Consider the following 25,717-nt stretch of genomic DNA (forward strand, 5'->3'; position numbering starts at 1 on the left):
GACAACTTAAAGGCCAAACGAAGTTAATTGAAACTGTTGTTTAGTTGTCACTCCTCTGTCTTGCTTGTATATATTTGCTGAGCTATTGAGTTGGGAATATTGTGTTTCAGTAACCACACATGTTCAGGTTTTATGAAGACTCTGGTATGAAACCAGGCCTGACAATCAGCTCAGTGTTCCCTGAATTATGACACCATTTATCATATAGGAGCTCTGCATTAATTTAGGTGTTGAATAGATGGTTCTAGCTTGAAAACTGTTTATTCTACTGAAGATAGCTTAAAACTATGAGCTCAAGAGCCATTATAGCATATAATCAAATTTTAAATGAGTGGATTATTTAACTGATGAAGAATTGCAGATATGGTCCACCTTTCTAGTTACAGATTTTTAAGACAATTCTTAAAGATCAGTTATGAGGGAACTCATGAGCTCTTGGCAGATTATGATACTATTTGCTTTGTGGAAAAAATTCCAGTTTGCTGTATTATGTCTCTTTCTCTGCAGAACTGTTCCAGACATCTAACTGCTAAAGAAGCAGAAAAAAATGTCCAGTATGTCTGTTATCTTACTCATTACTTTAAAACATTCATTTGGAAAGCAAAGAAAGCAAAAGTATTTTTTGTTTGTTTTGTTTTATCTTTTAACTGGAAAGTGGTTGATTGTGAGGGAAGATTATCTGGAATAAGGTTTTCAGCCAAACCTTTGTTCTGTTTGAATAAGGTAGTTCATCTAAATAAATTTGATTGTTGTTTATGATTTTTATTCACTTGTTAATGAAGAATAATGAAATAAAAAGACCATCTGGTTTATCCTTTTCAATATAATACATGATTTATTACAATTTTTTTTTTCTCAGTCTTAGGTATGCTTTGTTTTTATGGTTACTATTTCTTTTAATGAGAGAGGGAGAAAAACCAGTTGCACTATTTTTTTGTCTGTGGTTTGGTGAAAGAATAACAAGACTCTCAAAAATAAAAGTGTCTTCTCAATAAATGAGCTAGAACCTGAAGAGAAAGCTAGGTGCTTGTGCCAGGGAAGTTCCACTGGACCAGAGACTGTGCTGGACAACCTAATGGTCTCCTGTACTAGGACTTGCATTTCATGAAATCCTAGAAATTAATCTGTAATACCTGACATTATGATGAGTGATTTTGCAGGCAAGTCACTCAGAATGGAAAGGAATTGCACAGCTTTCTGCAGCGACAGTGACGTGTTCATTTCTTCTTAGCTGCTTCTATTTTGGCCCAGTCTGAAATAGAGGGAATGAGGCATTAGTGAAACAGACTTTTTCTCCTATTGTATTTTACAAACTGAAAGTAGGGCTGTTTGTTTAGTTTTTTGTTTGTCCTCAGGGTTCCAGATGAATGCATCCTCTTGGCCAATGTTTCTCTTAAGAACTCTCAATGGAGCTGAAATGGCACCTGCAGCATTCTTTAAGAAGGTAAGAAGAAAGGCTTTTCTAGTAAACAATTCCTGTCAATTGGTCCGTGGTTACATTCTTTAATGAGGATGCTAAGATATTACTCTGTTGTCTGCAGCAAAGATGGGGAAGGCAAGACTATTATTTAAAATTACTTTGAACTGGATTGACGTGCTATGGAAGTAGACAGAAAGGAATCTGCTTCTAGTCCATAGAGAGGGCTGTTTCTTTTCCTGAGCTGAGACTTCAAAGAGTGGTGTGTTACTTAGAAAAATTGTGTTTGCTTCTTTTTTGTATTATGGATTTTAGATAAAATGCCTATCAAATTTCTTAACAGCACTGTAGTCATGTGAATGTGCACAGGAGTATAAAAGTTAATGGGGAATGAGACCCATTGGAATACAGTGGTGCTTGAAAGGGTTTTGTTAAACATTTTCATTGGGTACACACTCATCACTTAAAATGTAGTTAGAAAGTAGTTGAAAATAGCAGAAAAAGCCATTCAGTTTTTTAAACATGACTCTTGAGTAAGTTACTGTGAAATATGGAAAATTATATAAAAATGACAGTAATATTAAAATTACTTGGTTCAGTTTTTTGTTGAGGTGATAAATCCCTGTTGTCATACTGAGTGTGTTCTTTTTTGCATACTGAGAGTGATACTGAGAAGTATGTCAGCAAATCAAACAGTTGGGTTTAGGCCTGCAATCACATCACTTGGTGTTAACTTCATATAATTATAATTTTTTTAGATAAGATAATATAAATTTTCTGAGGCATGATGAGCCATGCTTCTCTGTGCTAGCCTGCAGCACATCTGAGATGAGCTTGGATAATAAGGTTCTTGAGGCTGAAGTGGTAATTTGTGTTCTCTCAGATCACAACTCCTGCTGTGGAAGTACACGTATACCAGTCACATTCACTTGATTTTTGTTTTTCTTTTGTCCACTTGGAATTGGTCTAAGGCCAAGTGAGTTAACAGAGGCCTATAAATAATGTCCAATGCTAATGAATTTTTCATGGATTAATTGAGAGGTAAAGCTTTTACCAGACAGTTATCAGTCCCCAGAAATATCCATGCTCTGCAAACCTCTTCTTTATTAGCATGTAATAATTTCATTTTAGTGTCTTGGCTGTCTTCCTGCCCAGACATAATGTATTGGTTGCAACCTATTGCTTATGTAAATACTTTTATCAGGGTCTTTCTGTCATGGAGAATTTTGCTAATTATCCCAGCTGTGTTTTGTGGGAATAGAATGAAGATTTTTGTAGTGCAGAAGAGCAAAGGCAAATTTGAAACACGACTAAGTTTCCTTGAATGTGTTTCTAGAACTTCCTGAGAGTAGTGACTGTGAGTAGTAAGAACATTGAGGGAAAAAAAAGGGCTGTTACTTAGTTTTGCTTTTTTTTTAGGAGGTCATAGAAATACAAATATTCTACCATGCTTATTTTTGTAGGAACCACCAAAACCTGTGCCAAACTGCTTTAAAGTTGGAATGAAACTTGAAGCTATAGATAGAAAGAACCCATACCTGATTTGCCCAGCAACCATTGGAGATGTTAAAGGAGATGAAGTTTTTGTTACGTTTGATGGTTGGAGAGGAGCATTTGACTATTGGTGCAGGTGTGATTCTCGAGATATTTTCCCAGTCGGATGGTGTAGCTTGACAGGAGATGCATTACAACCACCAGGGAACAATGGTAAGATGACTAATAATATTGCTTAATTGTTTTTCTCCTCAATTACAGCAGAATTTTAAAAACCAGCTGGCTGTATGCAGATAAGACTGAAGATTTGATTTGTGAGTAGCAGACGAGGATGAAATGTTGTTGGTTTTCTTTATGTAGCTTAAAGGTCATAGAAATTGCTGGGAAACAATTTTAGCCTGCTCATAGTATCTCTGGGAACATGATTTATTTAATAGTGTTAGCAGGACTTCTGATGACCTCTAATTTTTGTGTGCTTGTAAAGAATCTTGAACAAGATTTGCTGTTTGTATTATTGATAGAAACATGCTCCTGTTTAGTGATACTGATATATTGGCTGCTGTAGCACTTTATGTTATGCTAACTGCTAAGTAAAGTAGTCTTTGCTTCTGTGATGATTGTAGGTCTAAACTATATATTTAATATTTCTTCTTTCATACTCACAAAATTCTGTCTTGCAGCTGCCTATTCCAAAAGCTTTGTCATCCTCTTGCCTTTAGGGATGTTTGTTGATCAGGTGATAGTGTCTCTTTAACTAAGTGGCTGCTTTATAATGAATAACTCTCTACCTTAGAAAGAAGGGAAATAGCGTGAAGAGGGATATCCCTCAGTGTAATCCCTTTGCTCCTCTGGAACTGCTTGTCAGGTTTCTGTAGTGTAAGGCTTTTCTGTCAAACTGTTTGAGCTTTTCTATCCTCATCCCATTAAAAAATGTCAGGAAGGGAGGTTTTGAAGGAGGGGAATAATATTTTAATTAATTTCTTTATTAACCAGTATGATTTGTTCTCAGTGAGAATTTTCATAGCTGGTGTTAGGTGAGTAAGGGACAAATAGATTGGTGTCACAGAACACTCAGTTGGAAATAGGAAAGGAACAGAAGCAAGAGGGCAAGAAATCAGTAATGTTTCCTGGCCTTTCCATCCCCATTATTTTTTCTTCAGTCTTTTGCTAGCAGATCAAGAACTGTATAGTTCTTGGAAGTAGGAAAATGTAACTTGAATTAGCTAAGGGTACCTCTGCATCCTTGTTCTCACCTGCCTGTGTGAAGTTGCTGCCAGGGGTCATAGTACTGGAATCGTGTTTAGCCCATTCTGGCAGATTTCAGCAAAGGAGTAACTCTGTGTGTAGCTGTACTGTCCAAAATTATCTGCAGTGAGAGGAAAGGGGAAAGTCAGGTGAGGATGATGGACATTGGATCAGAAGTCATCTAATAGGGACCACACTGACCTTAGTCTTAATGTTTCTGTGCTCCTAATCTCTAAAGTGTCTTTCTCAGCTTCTTCAGAAGGTTGACCTTGTCTTGAGAGATCATGAATGAGATGTGTTATTACATTTAAGCTAACTGTTTCTTTACTGTGGGGGTGACACTGGAACAGATTGCCCAGAGAAGTTGCAGAGTCTCCCTTACAGGAGGTATTCCAGAGCTGTCTGGACACAGTCCTGTGCCATGTGCTCTGACCTTGCTTGAGCAGGGAGATTGGACCAGATGACCCACTGTGGTCCCTTCCAACCTGACCCATTCTGTGATACACAAGAGGGGCTGTGTAAATAAGTGGCATAGAATTTTTAAAACATGGTTTTGTGACAGTTTAGATTACTGAGTCCAATTTCATCTTCTGGAAAGAATATTATTAAATTGTTTAGTCTACTCCAATTTCACTGCTGGAAAGCCAGCGATATTTTGAGGTAAGACATCCAGAATTTTTTCTTGCCTGACTAGTGCTTGATAGAGCTCAAGGTTGTTTGACAATGAGTAAAGCTGGTTATGTAATCCAGTTCTTCAGGAAATAAACCAAACAAAATTCAGACTTGAAATACGTATCCAGTTAGGATACTGTTGCTTTGAAATGAGAAACAAAAACACTCCAGGCATTAATAAAATCTGAAGCAAGGTTCTTACAGACTTATAATTATAATTGAGAATTTTGGACATGTAATAGAAACTGAGTGCAGAGAGGTGCAGGCTGGAGTGGTTTTTATTTTTGTTTCCAAAAGTGAGGCCAAAGTTAACTGCAGTTTTATTGAAATTGTGTATTCATTTTTTCCGAATTCTGAGCATAAATAATTTGTTATTTCTATTTTGCTTTGTGTTGTTATTTTTATTTTTTTAAATGTTTTCTGTTTGTATGTGTTATACACACGTGTTGAATTTGTATATCTGGATGAAATATTTTTTGCTCTCAGGTTAGGTTTCTCACTGCTATTTGATTGCTGTTAAGGAGCTGCAATGACAATCCTGTATTAAGATTTAAATAATAGCTTCAAGAAGAGTATAATCAAGTCATTTGAATTCAGAAATATCATGATGTTGTCAGGATTCTTCATTACATCACACTAACATTGACTACTCCTGTTAAGGGAGAAAATATTACAGGTACTGCATTGTAGGAATTTCCTTGGAGTATTGAAGTGTTATTCTGCTCTGGACCTTTTTCCTGCTGGTTACCTCAGTATTTGTGGCTTGAATTTCTGCAATAGAAAATGAAAATAATTGACTTAAGAGTGGCTTGAATTCCAGAGTGAATATGAAAAGTGTTCTTGATTTTTGTAAAGCTGAAAGGTATTTAAATGTGTTAAATCACTACTTAGAGGGCTGAAAAAAAAAGCTTGATATTTTAGTGAACATACAAAGCCAGTATCCTGCAATCTAAGTATGAAAGTGATAAACGATGCTTTATATTTCATTCATAGCTAGGACAACAATTTCCTGCCATGAGATGTATTTTGGGGTCTAATTTAACCTTTTGAAAGAGAGATTAAATGCAGTAAGGGAGACACTATGCAAATCAGGGAAGACTGTGTTTCAGTCTTAGCCTTTTAGGATGCCCAGACAGAATGTAGGACCTCTGCCATGGGAGATGTTTAAGAACAGGCTTCTAGAATGTTAGTTATTCAGACCAGATTGTGTTATTTTTAAAAACTCTTTAAAACTGTATCTTCTGTACCTCTCATTGGTGTTAGACAGCTCATGAACCAAGATAAAAAGATAATACAGAGGTGTTAGGTGAAAAGTTGTTTAGACCAGCCATTAGCCTGCAGGCCCTAATATTTGTGTTTATGTTTTGTCTTTGGTCCTTATCAGAAAGTGTGGACCTGACTGAATGTCAGGATATGTGCACAGTGGTATGAAATGTACCATTCAATATTTATACTGTCAGAAGCTGTGCTTAGCTAATATTGTAGTTTGTGTCATTAGAAGTATCTCCAATAGTACTAATTGGCTACGTGGGATTTGACTTCAGTGCTTGATGTTGGCTTGGCCCGCTGCCTCAAGGTTAATATTTTGAGGATGCAATAGATTGTTTTCTCTGTGTCTCTTGGTCATTTAAATGCTTTTAGAGATGACTAAAAATCACATGAACCAATGAAAGAGATTGACATGGTAATGTCTGTGCTGGACCAGTCTGAAGGATGAGCTGTTCTTGAAGGCTTTCTCCAGCACTGGCTGAAAGCAGAAGTCTGAAGAAAACCATAAGCACATAGGAGACAGGTTTGCACAAGTGTTCCTAGTATCTGTCCATCTGCAGCCCAGCTCCTTCCCAGCCCAGAATAATGCTTTTATGCTGATTGCCTTGTCAGGTACTCAGTGTAAAACAGGAGGAACTTGATCTAACCTGTTCTGTTATATACTGGAGCCATTTGAACTTTTAGTACTAACAACATCCTTTTTAGCACCAACAACAAAAGGCGTTCTCTACTTAAGTTTAGTTTTTTGGAAAAGGGGATATTCCTTTTCCTTGCTGGTAGTTTCATTTGTTGTCCTTGGTTTCTTGAACTGAAACAAGTTCTTTTCTTATTCTCAGTACTTTTACAGGAAGATTTTTGTTTTGTTGTTCAGGGATCAGTTTTATTCCTCTGGTCACCCTTGTTCTTCTGTACTGTTTCCTTTCCACTTAGAGCATTTTTGAGCCACTGGATCCAGAAGTGCACAGTATATGGAAGCTTAGTGACATCGTGGTGCCTTCTGTTATGTTTTCTGTTCCTTCCATGATTATTCATTAATTGGTATTTGGGATATTGTGTGCTTCCTTGGAGTGAGTATGAATGCAAAATAAATTCAATCTTGTTTTAACGTTACCTTCTGCATTTGCTCATTCTAAAATCTGGTCATCTCTTGGGTCCATGTAACTTATGCTTTTGATATACTTTAAGAAGGCTTTTAAAGTTTTATATCCTCTGCATGGTTTTTTTTTATTCACTCTTTTTCTAAGCCAAATGTATTGTACTCTTCTGTTTTACCACAATAGATTGTAATTTTTACTTTACTCTGTTGAATAATAGAAATCTGTTACTATACCCAAGAATATTCTTGATATTCATTTTGCTTGTTGTATTTTGAGGCTTATGATTGAAGTAAGCAGCAGGTGACTGGAGATTGTCAGAATAATTTCTATTTGCTGTTTCTGTATAAATTCATTTTACTGTTTCCTTATTACATGTAAATGGCAGTTACTTAGGCAACCCACCTTTTTATTTATAATATAAATAAAACCTTTTTCATAAAAGAGAGAAAACAAAAGAATGACTGGGGGCAAGCCATGTGGGAAACAATAAATAGTTTCACCTGCAAAGACTGATTTCAGTGTTAAGTAGTATCTATCATTTAGATGTGAACAGCATGTGGGAAGAGGGGGACCAGTTTCTACAATCCATGATCCCCCCAGTATTGTGAAGGTGGATTTTTAAAGGATAAAGGTGATGCAAAGAACTTAAAATGTTGGAACTGCTCTTTGTGCTCTAAAAATTTGGGAGGCGAAAGGAAGATGATAAAATAATTTTAAAAAACCAACCAAAACCATGATACACCGTAGTTTTTACCATTAGCCATATTCTTTCTTTCCTCTGTCTCCCCCTCTTCCACATCCTGTGTCCCATCATTGCTTTTCTCCTAATTTAGTGCATTTATTGGCAGTGAGAGCAATCTTCTTTCATTATGCTAATCAGAGTGTTGATGTTAAAAGTCTCCTTCTAAAACTGTCTGCAGCAATAAGAGCAGTACAGGCTCAAGCAGAGATTTAAAAGTATCTTATTTGTTTATTTTGTGATTTCTTAGCTTTATTTAATTTTCAGTCATGTTCTCAATGTTTACTTTGTGCAGATTTTACCAAACTAGATACTAGAGATGGTCTTCTCTGTTGTTGATGAAATTATGTAAAAATAGCTCTGTTATGTTTTCAGCTGAGTTGTGCACAAATGTGGAGCATCAGTACAAACCTAAGTATTTGCCCTGTTTGCAGATGAAACAAAAGAAGTGTTGAAACTTTAGACAGAGCTACAATTAGATCTGTGAAGATTCTGTGATGTTTAGAGTAGCCAAAAAAAAGAGATAAGCATGATAATTAAGTTTCATTAAAGGAAAAAAAAGTGAAGTGGTACAATTTCATACTGCTGGAGGTTTTATTTTTCTGTCAGTGCAGCCAGCTTCTCTTCATGGGCAGATCACAGTAGTTAAATCAGGCACACACAGTAAGCAGATTTATGCTGTCTTCAGAATTGTACATGAAAACTCCTCAGTGCTTCAGGCTAAAACCTGATTTGCCACATTCTCTCAAATGTTAAGCTTTTTTTATTTGGTATTAATGTTTCTTGACATCTTGCAGCAAGGCTTGGATAGTGCTGCTACAGGGCAGTAATCAGTTAAGGAACAGGATAAAGGTTTTGCCTTTCCCAGAGATGTGACCTTATTGTAAGTCTGGATTCCCTGTCATCTTACCATGTTTATTTATAAGGTAATTGTAATTTTCTTGTAAATTGGAAGTACTCCAACACGTGTATTTTTGACTGCTACATGCACTCTTTTTTTTTTTTTTTAATGTGCTCTTGTTTGGGTCTTATGGACACTGCAGGCATTTCAGTATAGTCTAAACAGAATGTTGTACTACTGTACAGACCTCCCACCTGCAGCTTGAGTAATAAAAGACCCTACTCCTGTGGAGACTAAGCAGTGAAGGGTTACCAACCTAGGTGTGCCAAGCCTCAGCAAATGGTTGTGGTGCCCTACTGGTGGATGTGATTGAGTAGATATTTTCCAAATCTGTGTTAGTAGCTATAAGCTATGTCCAGAGTGCTGTCATTCACATGCTGAGACAAAACAAATTGTTGCATTGTACTGTTCATGCTCTGTGTGTCTTTTTTCTTCCCTGGAAGCTTGTTGCATTCTATTGTGTCATTTTGGGCCCACCTTTCATCCTGTTTATGCTTTTTGGGGAAAAATAATGGCAAATCCAGGGCAGAATCAGTAATGATTAAATGAAAAGTCAGGTTGTTAAATTTCTACCTAATGTGTAGAGCTGGGCTTATTGACAGATTCATCAGCAGCACATCTAAGTTTACTTCAGGTAACTCAAGTTGATGCTGTTTTGATAGTTTGAGTTATTTGCTTGCTCTCTTCCTTGTCTTCCTTCCTTCCAGAATATCAACAAAGTATAGGGGGTTTTTGGGGGGTTTGTCTGCTTTAGGTTTTTTGCTAATGTGGTTGCAATGGCAATGCTTGTTCAAGGATGAGACTAGAAGCTGGCTTTTCACAGTTCTTGGTTTCTGGGGATTAACTGAAAAGATCTTCCAGGAGTCTTTCTTCTCTTTTGCCTGTAACCCCCCAAATCCCACATATTCCCTGCCCCATCTTAGTTCATAGAAGTTGGGTTTTTGGAAGTGATGAGTGTTTGGTTAGCAGCGGGTTTTGATGGATCTTAAATGGTATTTTCAGTAGTTGTTTCTGTAGGGGCTGGCTTGCCTACCTCTTGAAAATGTTGCAGACTGGGGTGAAGGACTGAAGGACTGAAGGAGCTATGGTGCTGCCTGGGGAGGTCACTGGGAGATGAATGCCTTTTCTTTCTTTCATCCATTTCTGTCTTACATTGCTTGGCAGCCTCCATTTTGCCTTTCATTCCTGTGTAAGGTAGGGCAAAAATTTTCACAGAAGACAGAGATTTTTTTATTTCTTTTATTATATTGGTAACAGAAACTAAAATCTAGAAAGAATAAAGCTTCAAGCTGTAATGTCCATGTCTTGCCAAGGTGGATGTTGAAGTTTCCAAGCATGATGTTGCTTTTTAGATAGCAGAAAAATGACTTATACCTGATTTTGTATCACAGCAACATATCAATTAGTATCCCACAGCTACCTCATAACCAGAAGTCATCCAAACACAGCTAGGAAGAGGTGGAATGTATTACAGATAGTTACACTTTTGTATGGCTCTGTTGTTCAATTGAGACATAAGGACATAAATTTTTATAATCCTTGGCAGTAAGCTGTTTTGAAAAAATTGCTAATCTTTTCCACTTCCTTTGCCAGTTGTCAAAACTATCATGATAATAACTGACTGTATTAAAGAAGGTTAGTTTTATAGTTAAAACTCCAGGCTAGAACTCAGCAGATATGTTTCCATTACTTCTCCTGTGGAATGCTCACATAGATTTAGGGTAAGTTGCTAAAACTCTTTGCCTCTTTTTTTTTTTTTTTTTTTTGTCTGTACATGACAGAAGGACCTGGATTTTATATTCTCAGAAGAACATTGGGCTTATATATTGAGGTGGGGGGGGGGTGGGGCATAGGAACAATACTACAGTACAAATAGAATAATTTATCTCTTGAAAAAAAAACTGGTTTTAAAAGTGAACTACTTTTTTTACTGGCCTAAGTGGCACCTTCGCCTCAGGTAGCAATTCTGTGTTCACAGAATGCATGGCAGTGAGCACCAACCTTGCTTTGTGTAATTTCCCATCAGTTGTTTTAAGTCTTGTCTTGTAATTGCTGTTCTGTGGCACTAACTGAATGGGAGATTTATGATGTTTAAATATTACAAATCTGAAGCTTTTTTCCTCCCTGCTTTCCATAAAAACATGGAGTGAAACTGTCACTGCTGATTATTTGAGGGAATTTTACTAATTAGAATTGCATGAGAATTCAGGCTTTTGAGCTGTCATCTGTTCCATCCCCTTCCCAAGTACTGGAGGTTTCAGTAGCTTCAGATTTCACAGTTGTCTTAAATATGTTACTTATTCTGGCAAGAGATCCCGGAGATAACATTCTGGGGTCAATTTTGCAGTTCTACCTGTGACTGGGAAGTTTTTCTGCTTCTGCAAGCAGAATTTGGCCCTCATGTGAGGCGTAACCTTTTGGATCCTTTTCATGCAAATGGGCTCAGTTGGTTGCAGTGGCTCTGCTTGTTTCAGCGAGGGACTGAGTTGTGGCTGTGCATCTCCAGGTTGTGCATTCCAAAATACAGGATTTGGGGTTTCTCTTATATGAAATGCAAAGCTCACAGGTGTTGGGATACTCACAGAACCCTTTGACGGGGGGTGGGGGGAAACAAAGACTGCTTTGAAAGAGAAGTATTTGAAAGTATGAAAGCTGTGAGTTGCATGAAGGGCTGTATACCTATAGCCCACACAAATGTGGCAGTATGACTAGAGCTCTGTGGACTCTGAAAGCACTGCTTAGTTGCTAACATTTCTATGGTAAAGTATATCTGTGTAGTGTGACCTCTGTTCTTCAGTTATTAAGGATGCTTGTACAGGTTTTGGCTCTAAACAAGATACTTGAAAAGGAAAGCCATGCAATGCATCCCATTCCTGAAACTGGAGTGGCAGATATTTCTGTAGATGAGCAACATGACACAAATGCTTGATTTTGTTTGTGCAAATGAGAGGGCCTTTGTGATGCAAAGCAGCATCCTCAAAAGGCAAATGTGCTTTTTTGGTTGTAAATATCCCAGCTAAATACTGCAGTAATTGCAAGCAGAGCTTGGCATTTTTCCTCTCTATTCTCTTCATCGTTATATTTTAACAAGTTCTCATGAGACTATTAAAATGTCTTAGTTTTTGGAACATGTGGCCTAGTGGGGATAACTCTGTCTACAGATGCAGTGGGTTGGCAGCTTGATTTTGCATGTCTTTTCATTTCCCCCCAGATCCTGTGACCCAGTGTAACCTTTGGTCTCCCTCTGAAGGCCGGGGTGAGGGAAGTATGAGCAGGTGACTGATGATCACTGTCAATACAGCCTGCAGACAATATGGGAATTACTTTAGCAGTCTCCCACTCCTTGTGCTCCCCCATCCTCTCTTAAATCAACAAATGCAAATAGCAGCTTCCTCATTTGCTGCTATCTCTGGGATGCTGCCCAGGCAGCATGGGCTTTGTTGCAGTCCTGCCTATTAAAAAAAGCAACTTCAGCCCTAGGCAGAAGGAAAAATACCAAGTGAGACCTGATTCCCCCCGCCCCCTTAATGGTTAATGCTGCTCATATTTGGTCCTCTGGCATATACAGGTAGGAAGATGCTGAGATGAGGTAGTGCTTGATGTGTGTGGTTCAAGAGGACAGCAGGAAGTGGCTGGAGCTGTTTGCCTTGTTACTCTTTGTCTGGTAAATGTCCTTCTGGAAGGGAATAGGGATTGCCCAGTGTCCAAAACTCATACCTGTGCTCCTAGAACCTGTTGACTTGAAAGTAGTATGTATTTAACAACAGCTGTGTCTTTACTGTGTGAGAATAGAAATGCATTTGCTAGATTTCAGCATAGGCAGAAGCACAAAGAATATTTTAAACAACATTTCTTTACAAGGTCATGATTGTTTTGTTCTATGGATACTTGTGTGGCATAAATCAATAAAAATAGCTGCATTTTATATAGTTGTAAGTATAATACAGTATGTAGTATTGCATTGTACAGCATACAGTTGATATTGTTTTGCTTTCCAGATATACAATTTACGTGAGTTGTCGTTCAGCAATTCAGAAACATGAGAGTAATGCTGTGCCAGCATTTGGTTAAAATTCTGTTCATCTTATTTTGTCATTGCATATGAAAATACGTTTTGTCATACATAAATAAAAGGAAAGTGATCACTTTGTACATCCAGAAGGTGGTCCTTCTCATATACCTTGGGATATCCAGTCTGCATTTGATGTATTAGGATTGCAACCAGCCATAATGAAGAGATTTCTTCTGAACTGCCATTAAGGAATATTAGATTAGTAACTGAATCAGGCAAATAGCAATGTATGTAAATGCTCCTACTGCCTTAGAAATGTGTGTCAGTAGTAGTTGTATTTTATAAGTCTGTGTGCAGTGTGTATTTAATCTTAGTGAATTTGAAAATAGTGACATTTTCTATTGCAAATACTTAATAACAGTTAACTCCTGAACAAAGATACAGGGTTAAAGGAACAGTTGCAAAGCAAGATGCTGGACTGTTAAGTTGAATATGATTCATAGAGGTAGACATTAAAATTGTTACTCGATCTTTAAATATTTTATTTTCTCAATCTCTGATTTCAAAAGTATATTTGTGTTTTATTTTTTGTTTTACTTGCTTACCAGAAAGCTTCAACATACTAATATTTTCAGAGAAGAGAGATTCCAAAAATCCAGAATTAACACCCCCTATGCTCCATTTCCAATGAAGTTCTGTAGTTTCATGCCAACTACTTAAGTTCAAAGTAAAAAGTATATTCATTAGTGCTTTGAGTCAGGCACTGATGACCAACACAGTCAAAGCCTGCTTTAACTGTAACTTGCAATACTTCTCTAAGTTATGTCACATTAAGTTTATCTTACTTAAGGTTGGGGTGAACAACATGAAGTTCACGATCAGCAAGATGCAAAAGGCTGTGATAGGGGCAGTGTGACACTAGAAAGCTGTCTAATTTTAGTGTAAAGGTTTCAAATTATTTCAAATACGTTGTGTGTTTCTTTTCCATACCTCTCAACAAAGGTGGTTCGATGTCAAAAAATTTCCCTCTTTCATCTTCTACTTACCTGTTCTGCAGTTTCTGCATGTGTCTGCCTGCCAGCAGCTGGGCCAACAGAATGGAGTATTTGTCACCCACAGGGACTTAGTATTTGCTTTTTGTTGGCCACAGGTGGTGCTGTGGCAGTTCATTGAGGGTATGTCCTCATGTTTGGCACCCTTTTGGTGTTCCAGTCTGTCCATTGGGAAGGGAATTGTTACAATAAAACTGTCGTTATTTCAGAGAAGAGCGAGTTGGGTGGAAGAGACCTGTTCACTAGGAAGTTTTAATTTAATGTAATCTGGTTACATCTTAGAACCTCACATCAGATTATAATGCTATCACAGCATATGCATTTTGGAACATATCCAAATGGATATCTGTTGGGATCCCATAGTGAATTGGAATGGGAGATTAACCCATCTCATGGGAGAAAATCACTTCAGTCTTAAGAATGAATAAAAATTATACTTTGTGTTTGATTTTAGGAGCCCCTTCTTCAAAATGGCTTCTTCTGGGTATGGTTATGTGAGCTTAACTTTCTAAACCAGCATCTCAGACAAATACTCATTAAAGACATTTTGCTTGTCATCAGTTTCTCCTTGTAACTGGGATGATTTTCTTTGCTGCTCAAAGTTGTTTTGTAGCTCCCTAGAAGCAGTTTGCATGTCTTGTAGTTGTGGAAACTTAGCGGAAAAGGGATGTATTATAAGCTGCATAATTTGTGAAGTATTTTTGAAGTCCTTCTTGATGAATGGCACTTTATAAATATTGTAATTAAATTATGGGAAGCATTTATAAGGTGAGTGGATTAATTCTTGGGCTTTTCCCCCAGTTTTTATTTGAATGTTTTTCTCTTAGGAAAGTCCCTGTAAAAGAATGGGTACAAAGAGTTCTCTCTTTGGCGTCAATGAAGTTCTGTAGTTTCATGCCAACTACTTAAGTTCAAAGTAAAAAGTATATTCATTTTACAATGTAAATTGTGCAGTACACTTTTATTTTTTTAAGCCTTTGTTAGAAAAGTTGCTTTCCATTGTTCATTTTGAGGTTTTCCCCCCCTTCCCTTTTGTTTTTGTTTTTCCTCAGTTTCCATTACAAAGAGCAGTGCAAAAATCCAATCTTCCCCTTCCAAAGTGACCCGGCGTTCAATGCAGTCTCCACAGAAATCTGCTCCAGTACCAGCGCAGCGGGGCAGGAAACCAGGTCGGGGCAAACCCCCTGGACAGTCTGCAGTTCCCAAGAAGGGCAGGTCTCCTAAAAATATTCCCCTGACAAAAAGCACCTCTCATACTGAAAATCTTAAAACAAGGAAAAAAAGTTTAAAACCTGGAAAAAAGGTTAGTCCTTATCTACTACTTTACTTTGTATTGCAAAATTTTGTAGTGAGATTTTTTTATTACTTAATTTTCGATCTTCTCTTCAGCCTTCAGGGCTTTACTGTTTTCAGCAACTGATTGCAAGAAAACATTTAGAATAGCTCTTCTGGAATATTTTAGTATAAGATCCTGTGGATTATTTTATTCCCAAACAAGATTACTGTTTTATTAATGGGTGAGTAATTGGTGTTGAAAAATGTTATTCTGAAGTAGAGAAACAGAGAAGCATTTAAGCTTTTTAGTTTGGGTTAGTTTGTTACTGAACCATATATGTATATATCTATAGATGTATACATATATACATATATATATATCTTTCCTTTTTGGTTTTTTTTTCAGGTTTAGAAACAAAGTATTAAAAACAGTGAGGACTTTATTGCATAATTTAGGCTTAGTAAGCATACAGCTGGATTTGCCAAATGAATCTTGTGGATACTCCCTAATCCTGGGGCTCCTACTAGCATGAAACAGGAAGCTTCTTTTTCTCTAGTTGCAGGCCTAATTCTACCCTGGTTTGAAAGGCATGATGCCTTTCTCCCTGCTCAGATGAGTCAGATCTGCAGTGTTGGCAGCTGTCTCCATCTTCAGCTCTGGTAGAGCTCTTTGGTCAGGTGCACACTGCAGCTCTTTGCTCAGGTGCACACACTGGAGCTCTCTGGTCAGGTACACACACACTGCAGCTCTTTGCTCAGGTACACACTGCAGCTCTGCTCAGCTACACACTGTCTGTCCCCTCACCCCACTTCCTGCTGCCACTGACAGCAGCACTGGCACATGAACAATCTCCAAGTGAGCCACTTCAGGGAGCTCAACTGGTAGACAGCTAGCACAGCATCCATCCCTCCTACTTCCTTCTTTGTCTGCTCCACCCCAAAAAAGCACAAATTCTACAGCTGCTGCAAGGAAGAATAGGATCACAGCAGGGCAGACTTAGGGCAATTTGAATTGCCATAGAAGTACAGTCTATTTTCTGAGGCTTGCTCATGCACAGCAGGCTGTCCAAGAAAAGTAGCAATCCTGCAATGTCTTTCCTCAGGCAATTTGAGTCTGTCCTTGTGCTCCTTCCTGCTTTGCATTAGCACTAGTGAGGAAGTGGGGGGCAGTGCTTTTTCCTGGTGTTTTTTTTTTTGTTTTGTTTTGTTTGTTTGTTTGTTTGTTTTGTTTTTTGGGGGGGGGGGTTTGGTGGCTTGCGGGGTTTTTTTTTGTTTGTTTGGTTTTTTTTGTGTTCATTCCCCTTTCCTCCAAACAAGAATCAAAAAGTAGAAGTTTAGGTGCTTTTCTCCTCCAGTCTGTATCAGTGGGGGCTGTGGGATCTATTCCTAATGATGCATGGAACAGGTGGAGTAATGGCAAGGTGCAAGGTGGGGATTCTCCCTTCTGGTGGTGGTGCTGATCAGTGTGAGTGAAGTAACATTGCTAGAGCATAGCTGGAAGCTCTAGTATGAAACTGGAAGCAGCACTTCATGATGATGATCACAAGATAAGAAATAATTTTGGGGACCATAAATTGAAAGCTGAGCACTCTGCTGCCTGCCCCTTGCAGTCAGACATCCAAACTTATAGGCTACTGATGGAATTGGTCTACAGTTTTGTTTCTCTCTTACTTGGTTTTTAAAATGCACAGTGACAGAAATTAAAGAGGAGAAAGGTGCTCCTATCCAGGCTCAGCTGGTGGGTGTGGTGTTCTTTGTAAGTCTGGACAGGGCTTTAAAGGATTGAACACAGGAAAGATATGACACAGGACTCTCATATCTTAAGGTCTTATTCAGGTGTGGCAGGATGTGCACTTGCATGTAAGAATTTTTTCCTTTAGCTCTCATTAAAAAGAACTTGAGAGGCTTTATCTGTATTTTGAAACAGTAATTGGAGGCACCTTGCCATTAGAAGAGGCTTCTGGTCCCTGGGTGTCTGAAGGTGTCTGCTTGGAGCATATGACACCTGGTTTGTGTGAAGTGCTTGGAGGTACTGTTTGGGGAATGGGTGTTAGTGCTGACATACCCTGTCCTGAGGCAGCAAATCTGAGGTACCTCTATGCACTCCTGATTTCCTCTGTGGGACCAGGCAAGAGGGGTTTTGCAAAATCTAGGTTTGATACATCTAATTTGGATTTTTATTTTGTTAACTTCAGCATTAAAAACTTGAAAAATTAGCTCCTTTTGAGAATTTGCAGAAGGCTATTATTGCTTTGGTAAGTGATTAAATTGCCAAGATGTTATACATATGTGCAAACTTTTTCTTGGACTATTACACCTGTTAGCATAAGGGTAAAGAGAGGAAATGGGGCTTTGTGGGAGTTCTGCAGACAGGGTGTGTCTGACATGAAGTGCAGCCATACAGCCTGTACACCTCACAGTATGTATGCAAATATGCAATTGGTATGTGCCAAGAGGCTTGAAAGTGCTTTTTTTCTTCCATCCACCCCCCCAGATTGATGCAAAAAAAGCCCCTCTCCAGATGTTGCACTAAATGGTTGTGCTTCAAGTGTGAGCTGGCTATTTGGTGTATTTAGGGACATGGATATCTGCCTGTCTCTCTGTAGAGTTGTTTGAATTTCTTTGCCCCTTTAGGTTTGTTATGCTGCAGTATTTATCATTTTGCAGATACTAACTTTTATTATACAGCTAAAAATGTTGAGCTGTTGCATCATTTTTCTCCTTGATTTAAATTTTTTCTGAACTCTGTAAGTATGGGATGCATGTTGGATTTTGTTTTTCATTTGTTTCTCACAGCTTGCACTGTATGTTTTTACTCTTCTATAATAAAGAAGGAACTTCTATACATCTCTTTCATTATATTTTAAAAGTACACTTTACATAACAGTGCAAAGAATTCCTTTCAGAATTTCTTGAGGAAAGCTCTTGGTCTGAGTGTGAGTACCAGCTCTAAATTCAACCCCACAAAAAGAGTTTTTAAGCATGAGGGTGCTGACCTTGTCCTGGTGGTACGAGCTGTGAGCCCTCTGCAGGCAGAGCTGGTGTTCCCTCCCAGCTGGCAGGAGCCAGCCAGACAAAGCCACAGTGGCCAGCCCTGCTGGGATTGTGGCCTGTCTCACGAAACAACACAGCTCTGGGCTCACAGCTGGCTGCCCAGCATGGGGGGTGCCAAATGAGAGCCTCAGCTGAGCAAGCATCGCGTGCTGTATTCCCTTCTGAGGGAGAAGATAGGAAACAGCCAGTGAGTCTCACCACTCATGCACTCATGTGCATTGGTGTGCAGAGGGATGGTTCCTCTTAGTTTAGTGTTTGTATTTTGTTTTCATTCCTACATTTTCCCCCATTTCCTCATCTTTTCCCTCAATTTGACCACCCATTATTTTTGGTAGTGTGGTAAAAGAAAACTGCCCCCCCAATAATCTCTGCTAGAGGGACCCTTCAGGAATGTTGGACTTCAGAGCAAAACCTCAATCCTCCCAAGTGTATTTTTTTCTCTGTAATTAGGATGGAGACCTTTCTGTCACCCAGTGTTAAGATAAATGGTCAGTTCCTGACAAATACATCACTACTTGGTTCTGTGCCACCTCATCTCATTCACAATGCAATGCCAAGCCTTGGCAGTCTGTTCCTTATGTTCATGGTGATTCCACCCAGTGCCATGTTGTCAAGTACTTTCCCCAGTCAAACCTATCTTCTCTGAACTGTAAGTGGCACAGAATTTTTTTAAGTGCCCTGGATTTCAGAAGAAAGTTAATTTCTTCTTTCTAGGTGTTGTGAAGTTAAACACTGCTTCTTTTAGGAAGGTATATATTCTGATTGCTCTCTACATGGTTTTCAATACATTACTTGGAAAATAGGCTGCTACTAAAAGTGTAGAGGATGAATACTGCTAAATGGAAGAGGGCTTAGCCCTCCTTAGCAAATTGACTGAAGTTTTACTTCACTATGTATCAGTTTTAATGGTAAATCCTTATCACATTACCACAAGTCTCTGCTGTATTCAGCAGTGTCAAGACCTTGGGTAACCTCTTACATTCCTAATTTTTGCTAGGAAAGAGAGTCAAAAAGTAATCTGTTCTTATGCAAGAATAAGTGGTGAAGGGAAAAGTGATGAACTCTGATTTATTATTTCTTTTATTTAGATGTATTTTCGTAGTATGTCAAAACACATCTCTGATGACCAGTGACAGGACACAAGGGAATGGCCTGAAGTTGTGTCAGAGAAGGTTTAGGTTGGATATAAGGAAAAGGTTCTTCACCCAGAGGATGGCTGGGCACTGGAACAGCTCCCCAAGGAACTGGTTGCAGCACCAAGTCTGACAGAGCTTGAGAAGTGTTTGGATGCTCTCAGGTCTGACTCTTAGGGTGTCCTGTGCAGGGCCAGGAGTTGGACTCAATGATCCTTGTGGGTCCCTTCCAACTCAGGACATTCTGTGATTCTGTGAAATGTCTTCCATGTGCACATTTCTTTTCTAAACCCCAGTCCAAACCAAATTACAACAAGATTCTCTTTTCTTCAGGTGGAGAAGATAATGCACATGGACCAATCTCTGAATTGCTGTGCTCTGAACTCTGGTTATCTGTCATATGATAAGCTGCAAATAAGTTTGCTTTGGGAAAGGAAAAGGTTTTGGCAACCAGCATGACTGGATTGTAGCTACATGCTTGTTTGATATCTTGCATGAAGCACCTGAAAATTCCTGGAAGTGTTTACTTGAGAATTTCAACCCCTTTGAAATAAGCTGAGGAAAAATACAGGTGCCTTGTAATGTTGACACCTAGATGTGACTTATGGCAGTACATATACAGCCCAACTGACTTACTTGAGCCATGATAAACCCAGCTGGAAGGGCATGGGCAGGAAAATACCCTGGAATACTTCTTTTTAAGATTTTTAGAAGAGTAATGAAGTAGTATATAAAGCGCCTTCTTTTCCCACTTTTTAGGCAAAGGTGCGTTCTTTTCTAAGTCATTTGTATTCCACTGCATTACTAAAGTAGCTGTAACTGCAGACTGAGAGTTTCTGGTCTTCCTTTCCTGAACTTTCCCTTCTCTGCTGTGTGTGGTACTTTTCTAATAAGGAACCACATACATTCATTAAGATGGTAACTGATAGCAGGAAAATTGTGCACCTTAAAAAACATTAAACATTTTGACTTTTTTTTTTTTCTCTTAACAGAAAAAAATCTTGCCAGAACAACTGACTCCTACATCTCTTTCTCCTCAGTCATCTCCCGAGGGGGAAAACGGCACTGCACAGATACTTAAAGATGGAATCAGTTTGTCTGGTGCAACTGCAGCAGTTATATCCACAGGTAAAAAACAAAGAAGTGTGTGAAATGGCTTCCATGTCAAGCAGCTCCGTTTTTATGAAGAATGTGCTGCAAGCTTATTACTGTAAATCATTATCCAGCTGTCTTATTTTTGAAAGATATTTGTAGGAGCCAGAGTTACTTTTCAGAACTGGTATTTTGATGCCCACATTATAGCAATAAGTGCTGGGGCACTGGGACTTTTGATAGATCTGCTAGACCTGGCAGTTTGTTCCTGTGTGAAGAAGGAAACTCTACAGTTCTTTCATGTCTGTCCTACTCCTTAATGTATTAAATGGGAATAGAGTAGTTAAAAGCCCATATGATATTCTGATTCCATGCAGGCTGTACTGTAATGTTACAAAATGGAGATTTTATCTCTATATAGCCTTACATGAAAAGAAACAACTCTGTTAAAATCCAGTAATGGCAATCAGAGGAAATACATTCCTCTTTCCTCATGTTTGGTTGTTTGTTTGGGGTTTTTTTGCCTCTAAATATAGTGAAATGTGTCTTGAAAAGGATTGGCAGAAAAGAAATAAGCCAGTAAATTAAGTAACCCATTGAGGAACTGGTAACCCTATAGTGAAACAATTCATATATTGTCAGCCAAAATCTCAGAACTTTCTAAAAACTCCATAAATTACCATATTTTTGCTTGGGGTGCTTTTTTACATTCAAAATCTGGTTTTACAATAGAAGTTGTCAGGCTTTTCTCACGCCCAGTTTCTATCATGGATGAGGGGAAAACAAGTACCTTTTTTGTAGGAAAATAAACCTTTTGCAAGGCAGTTGTTGCTGAGCCCAGACAGAAAATGCCATACTATTATTGTTGATTTGTAGCTTTGATTATTTGTACAAATAGGTTTCCTTCAATTTACAGAAATCAGAGAGTAAGCAGATATGCACAAAGACATTACATCATTAAAACTCTTGTAGAAATACTTTATTTTTAAATGCTCAGAGTTTTTATCTAAAATCAAACTACAGTTCAGAAAATATGTAAGTCCTTTGTGTAATAGAATGTTTAGATTGCTCAATTACCACAAAGGCACATATTTTCATTAAGCTGTAATAATGTCTTGGGTGCATTCATGGTCATGTGGCAGCCAGGATGAACAAGAAAAAAAAAAATCATTATTTACATGTTTCCCATGTCCTTCTGCCTTGGCAGTTGTTTTGGAAGACAGTTCCACATTGTCTCTTTAAAAAGTAGTTACAAAAGTCCTATATGATTGTTTTGTACTACACTTGAAACCACCTTACAGTGTTTGTAAAGAATGTTTATTTAGCAGACAGGCCACATTGCAATGTGGAAATCCTGTGAGTGGTTCAGGTCTCGTGAAGCTGCAGGAGTTTGGTAGCCACTCTGTGTGATGTGTATGTTAGTGCCGTGTGGGTGCTTCAGAATGAGCTCAGTGGCAGGTATATAACACAGGGTTCTATTTGTTGCAGCTTCTCAAATAGGAAAAAAATTAGGCAGTAACTTGGTAAGGCCTGCTTTGTAGTAGTTTGGAGTACCTGCCAGTAATTTGTACTTTACTGGAACAAGTGTATGAGCAGAGATTAGTCAAAACACCACACAGATCCTGTTAGCTTTGTTACATTTGTGAGATAGAAGAGGGCTTCAGAAAGCAGGAAAAAAAGTGAGTTTAGGATTCAGTCAGGAGAACCTTGGTAGAAGAGCACTTTCTGCATGCTCTGAAAGTATGTGTGCATGCTCAGCTTCTTGAGTTGACCGGTAACTTTTCCGCAATTTGGAAATGACAATTTGCAGTTCTAATTTGGAAATGTGTCTTGGTTCCTTGGCAGTAAATATGGCTTGTACCTTTTCAGTGTGTGTTTATGTGAACAAACATGGAAATTCTGGGCCTCACCTGGATAAGAAGAAGGTTCAGCAGCTTCCAGACCATTTTGGACCAGGTCCTGTAAACGTGGTACTTCAGCAGGCTGTACAGGCTTGTGTGGATTGTGCCTATCAAGCCAAAACAGTCTTTGGATTTCTGAAATCTGGCCATCATGGAGGGGAAATGATAACTGGTATGTGAAGATGCTCTGTTTCTTTTGTTTGTGTACTTATTGAACTTGAGGTGGGGCAGAAGAACTGAAGTAGCTGAAATGAATTTATATCACTTTTGTAGCTGTGTGAACATTGATGATGTATGATTTATCTTACTCTGAGTTCAGAGTGATTTGAACAATTCTTTAAATTTAAATTAAAATATAGCAATAGCAGTGTTTAAATTAGAAATGCACAATACAGTTAGTTTCTTACACTAAGTAGAGCTTGTGTACCTCATTTAGCAGCTGTAGCCAAACATTTGTGAAATAAACTCACTACAAGTGAAATAATCAGCTTTATTAGTTCAACTCATTCGCATAATCTTATCCATGCACAGCGTTTGTGTTCTTAAAGCATTAACCAAGTGGGTGACAAGTCTCAAACTAATCTGTTTAGCTTCCAGGCAAGTGATTCCACATGTCAAAGTTGCTGCTGCTTCCCTTGTCCCATTCCCCAGAACTGCAGCAGTATCTTAGGTCACTCTTCATCCACCACTGTCACCTGTTATGGAATAGGTTTATTTCTATTACATATTGATGGCAGTTCTGTAGATAAATTATCTCTATGTCTCAGTCTGAATAGCTGCTGCTTGACATTTTTTCCTTCTAGGCTAGGAAGTATTCTATCTATAACAGTTAGCACATCAATTCATAATTCCATCAGTGGTGGTAAAAGACCTGGCATTACTTTAATCTCTTTACATTAACACCAGATGTGAAAGATGATTAGTGGAATAGAGGTTCAGTTAAGTACTCATAAAGATGTTGCTGTCTAACTGTATTTACAGAGCAGCATGGCAACCTGTGTATGGCAGAACTACAGTGAGCCTTGCTCAGGCATCCCCCTGAGTTTGTGCACAAAATGGGTGCTGCTTCTCTGCTGTGTAGTAGAGGTTTAATGGCATCATATATATGTGGTTTTGAAACTGGTACTGCCTTATTTTTTCAATATATATGAACATTTGTTGCTGTACCTATTTCAGACAAGTCAATTTTCTGGAGCATAATGCCCTGAGATGTTCACTGCCAGTATTCTGTTTGTGATTGTTTATCATCAAGGGCTAAATCACAGGCCAGTGGCATATCTGAGCTGTGACTGAGTAATTGAAAATAATAATTTCAAACAGGAGAGAGAAATTTCAGATTCCTTATGTAGTTGTGGCTTGTTTGCATTCAAAAATTCTGTACAGAAAGGATTTACTGCTGTGCACCTGGCTTCACCCCAAGGCCTATTCTGGATTTGAGGAACCTTGTGATGTGGACTGCTCTGGAAGCAATTCTGCTCTGGCTGATAGTAAACCACAAGGCCCCAGTGGGTTTCTAGTGTTCTTGAGCTCTTGCTTCTCCTTGGCTTGTCAAACAGGTAGCTGAGAAGTGGCTGAGCAAACACTCCCTGGCATTTTATCAAAAATTTGTGTGTGATAAGTTTTGTGAAGCATAAAATATGACTTAGATTAATGTAGCACATTACATCTAGCTGTGCACGTGAATAGTAAGGAAGAAGAGGGAAGCAACAGTAGAATAAAATAAGGAAATACAACTGTAGCCTTTAAAACAAAACAAACTTTTGTTTTAAAGTTTGGAGAGTGGCTCGTTGTTCAGGTTTTGATGGGGGTTTTTTTTTAGCCTATCAAGAAAAAAAATGCTGTGGCAGAGAGCAAGCAAAGAAATCTTAAGTCATTTGTGAACTGATGCTTTTATAGAAAGTATTGTACCTGCCATAGGAGGAAACTGTGTTCTGATGAGGACATGGATAAAATAATCTTACTAGAATACATGGAATAATTAGTGCTTTCTTTTGGTTCAGATACCAAAGAAAATAATTGTTTTGAATAACATTAAATTTAGGATTTTTCAATCTTTTCTTTCTCAACCAAAAGCACAAACTTTAAAAAAAGCACAAATTTTGCTTAATGCATAAGCTTTCAATTTAGACAAATAAAACAGAAAGGAAATTAAAGACTTGATTTGCAAGCCAACTAATGGTAGTGGTATCAGCCCCTTTTTTCTCTTTGTAGCACAGAGACTATGGTGGGATGAAAAAGATTGAGGCTCAGATAAATTCTCTCAAGCAGTGAATTAAAGTCAGACTCTAGGAGTGTCATCAGTATCAGAAAATCACATTTCTCTGATTGTTTCGTTCTCAGTCTTTTTCCCAGCTTGAACCTGGTATGTAAAACATACTTAAAGAATGGAAGGTGAAGAAATGAGTATGACTCTTCATCCTGAGGGCTGGGGTTGCACATGCAAGCTCCAGTCCCTGTTTATGTATCATTAAAATTGAGGTTATTGCGCCTCAGAGGTACTCCTTTTTATTTTTTCCCCTAGCATTTATCTGGGAAGATGCTTGTGTTTTTCCCAAGCAGAGGAGACAGTTGAGCCTGTGGATCTGGATCCCACACCCTTGGTTGGAGTTTGTATGGGTGCCCTCAGGTGTTACGAGCCTGGGGGAGCTGTGTTTGCACTGAGTCTTTATTTGTGGATTTTTCTCATGGAATGTTTTGCTGGGGCAGTCACCAGCACCTCAGCTGTTTCTTGCTTTATCCTCTTGACAACTCCTGAGTAACATTGTTCTTTTCAATGTTTTCTTTTCCAAATGAGAAATTAAGAGGTATAGAATAAGTCATTTCCCCAAAGGCCGTGTAGGAAGATCCACAAGTGTATTACAGAGCATTTTAAATTTCTGCTGTAGCTGACTACTACCTTGCAGTAAATTTGTCAGGAGGTCAAGCTATGGTAAGTCTCACAGCCCATTTGCTCTCCAGAACTGGTTAAGTTCCAAGCAAAAATTTGCCTTTGGAGACTCCTTCCCCAAACAGGATGTAGAGGACCTTGTGTCTGAGCTACATGTGGGACTGTTAATCATTAGCATTTCATTTGGACATTGGAGCCTGGAATAAACCTAATAGGCCATGGGAACACTTCAGTGTTGTGGTACTGCCTCTTAAACTTCAAGCACCTGCACTGGTCAGTCTGTCATGAAAGCAGATGGGAGAGGCAGCACGTTGTTGTTGATGCTGGCTGGTTAATTCACGTTAATCAGAAGCTTCCTTACATCAGCAGTGTAAGTAATTGACACTTCAGATTTCATAAGGAAGCCTAAAATATGCTAGACTTAGGCATTTTCTTTGGTTTTGTGTATATTATCTATCTCTTTTGTAACACAATATG

The 25,717-nt window shown here is 38.4% G+C and overlaps 1 protein-coding gene across 7 annotated transcripts in view; it reads left to right on the plus strand.

The window, feature by feature from the left end:
- The window catches only part of SCML2 (Scm polycomb group protein like 2), a 74,297-nt gene that overhangs the window by 33,030 nt on the left and 15,550 nt on the right, over positions 1 to 25,717 (plus strand). For 6 of the 7 annotated variants that reach the window (XR_010355543.1, XR_010355545.1, XR_010355547.1 and 3 more), the window contains 5 exons: positions 1,356 to 1,444; positions 2,881 to 3,124; positions 14,951 to 15,201; positions 20,353 to 20,488; positions 22,322 to 22,525. Coding sequence is in view for 1 of the 7 variants with exons in the window: in XM_064407583.1 (XP_064263653.1) it covers positions 1,356 to 1,444; positions 2,881 to 3,124; positions 14,951 to 15,201; positions 20,353 to 20,488; positions 22,322 to 22,525 (924 nt within the window). In the remaining 6 variants the exon portion in view is untranslated. The remainder of the gene's footprint in view (positions 1 to 1,355; positions 1,445 to 2,880; positions 3,125 to 14,950; positions 15,202 to 20,352; positions 20,489 to 22,321; positions 22,526 to 25,717) is intronic. The other variant, XR_010355546.1, reaches the window with a different exon arrangement.

Source organism: Passer domesticus, chromosome 2, assembly GCF_036417665.1.
Source record: "Passer domesticus isolate bPasDom1 chromosome 2, bPasDom1.hap1, whole genome shotgun sequence".
Lineage (NCBI taxonomy): Eukaryota > Metazoa > Chordata > Aves > Passeriformes > Passeridae > Passer > Passer domesticus.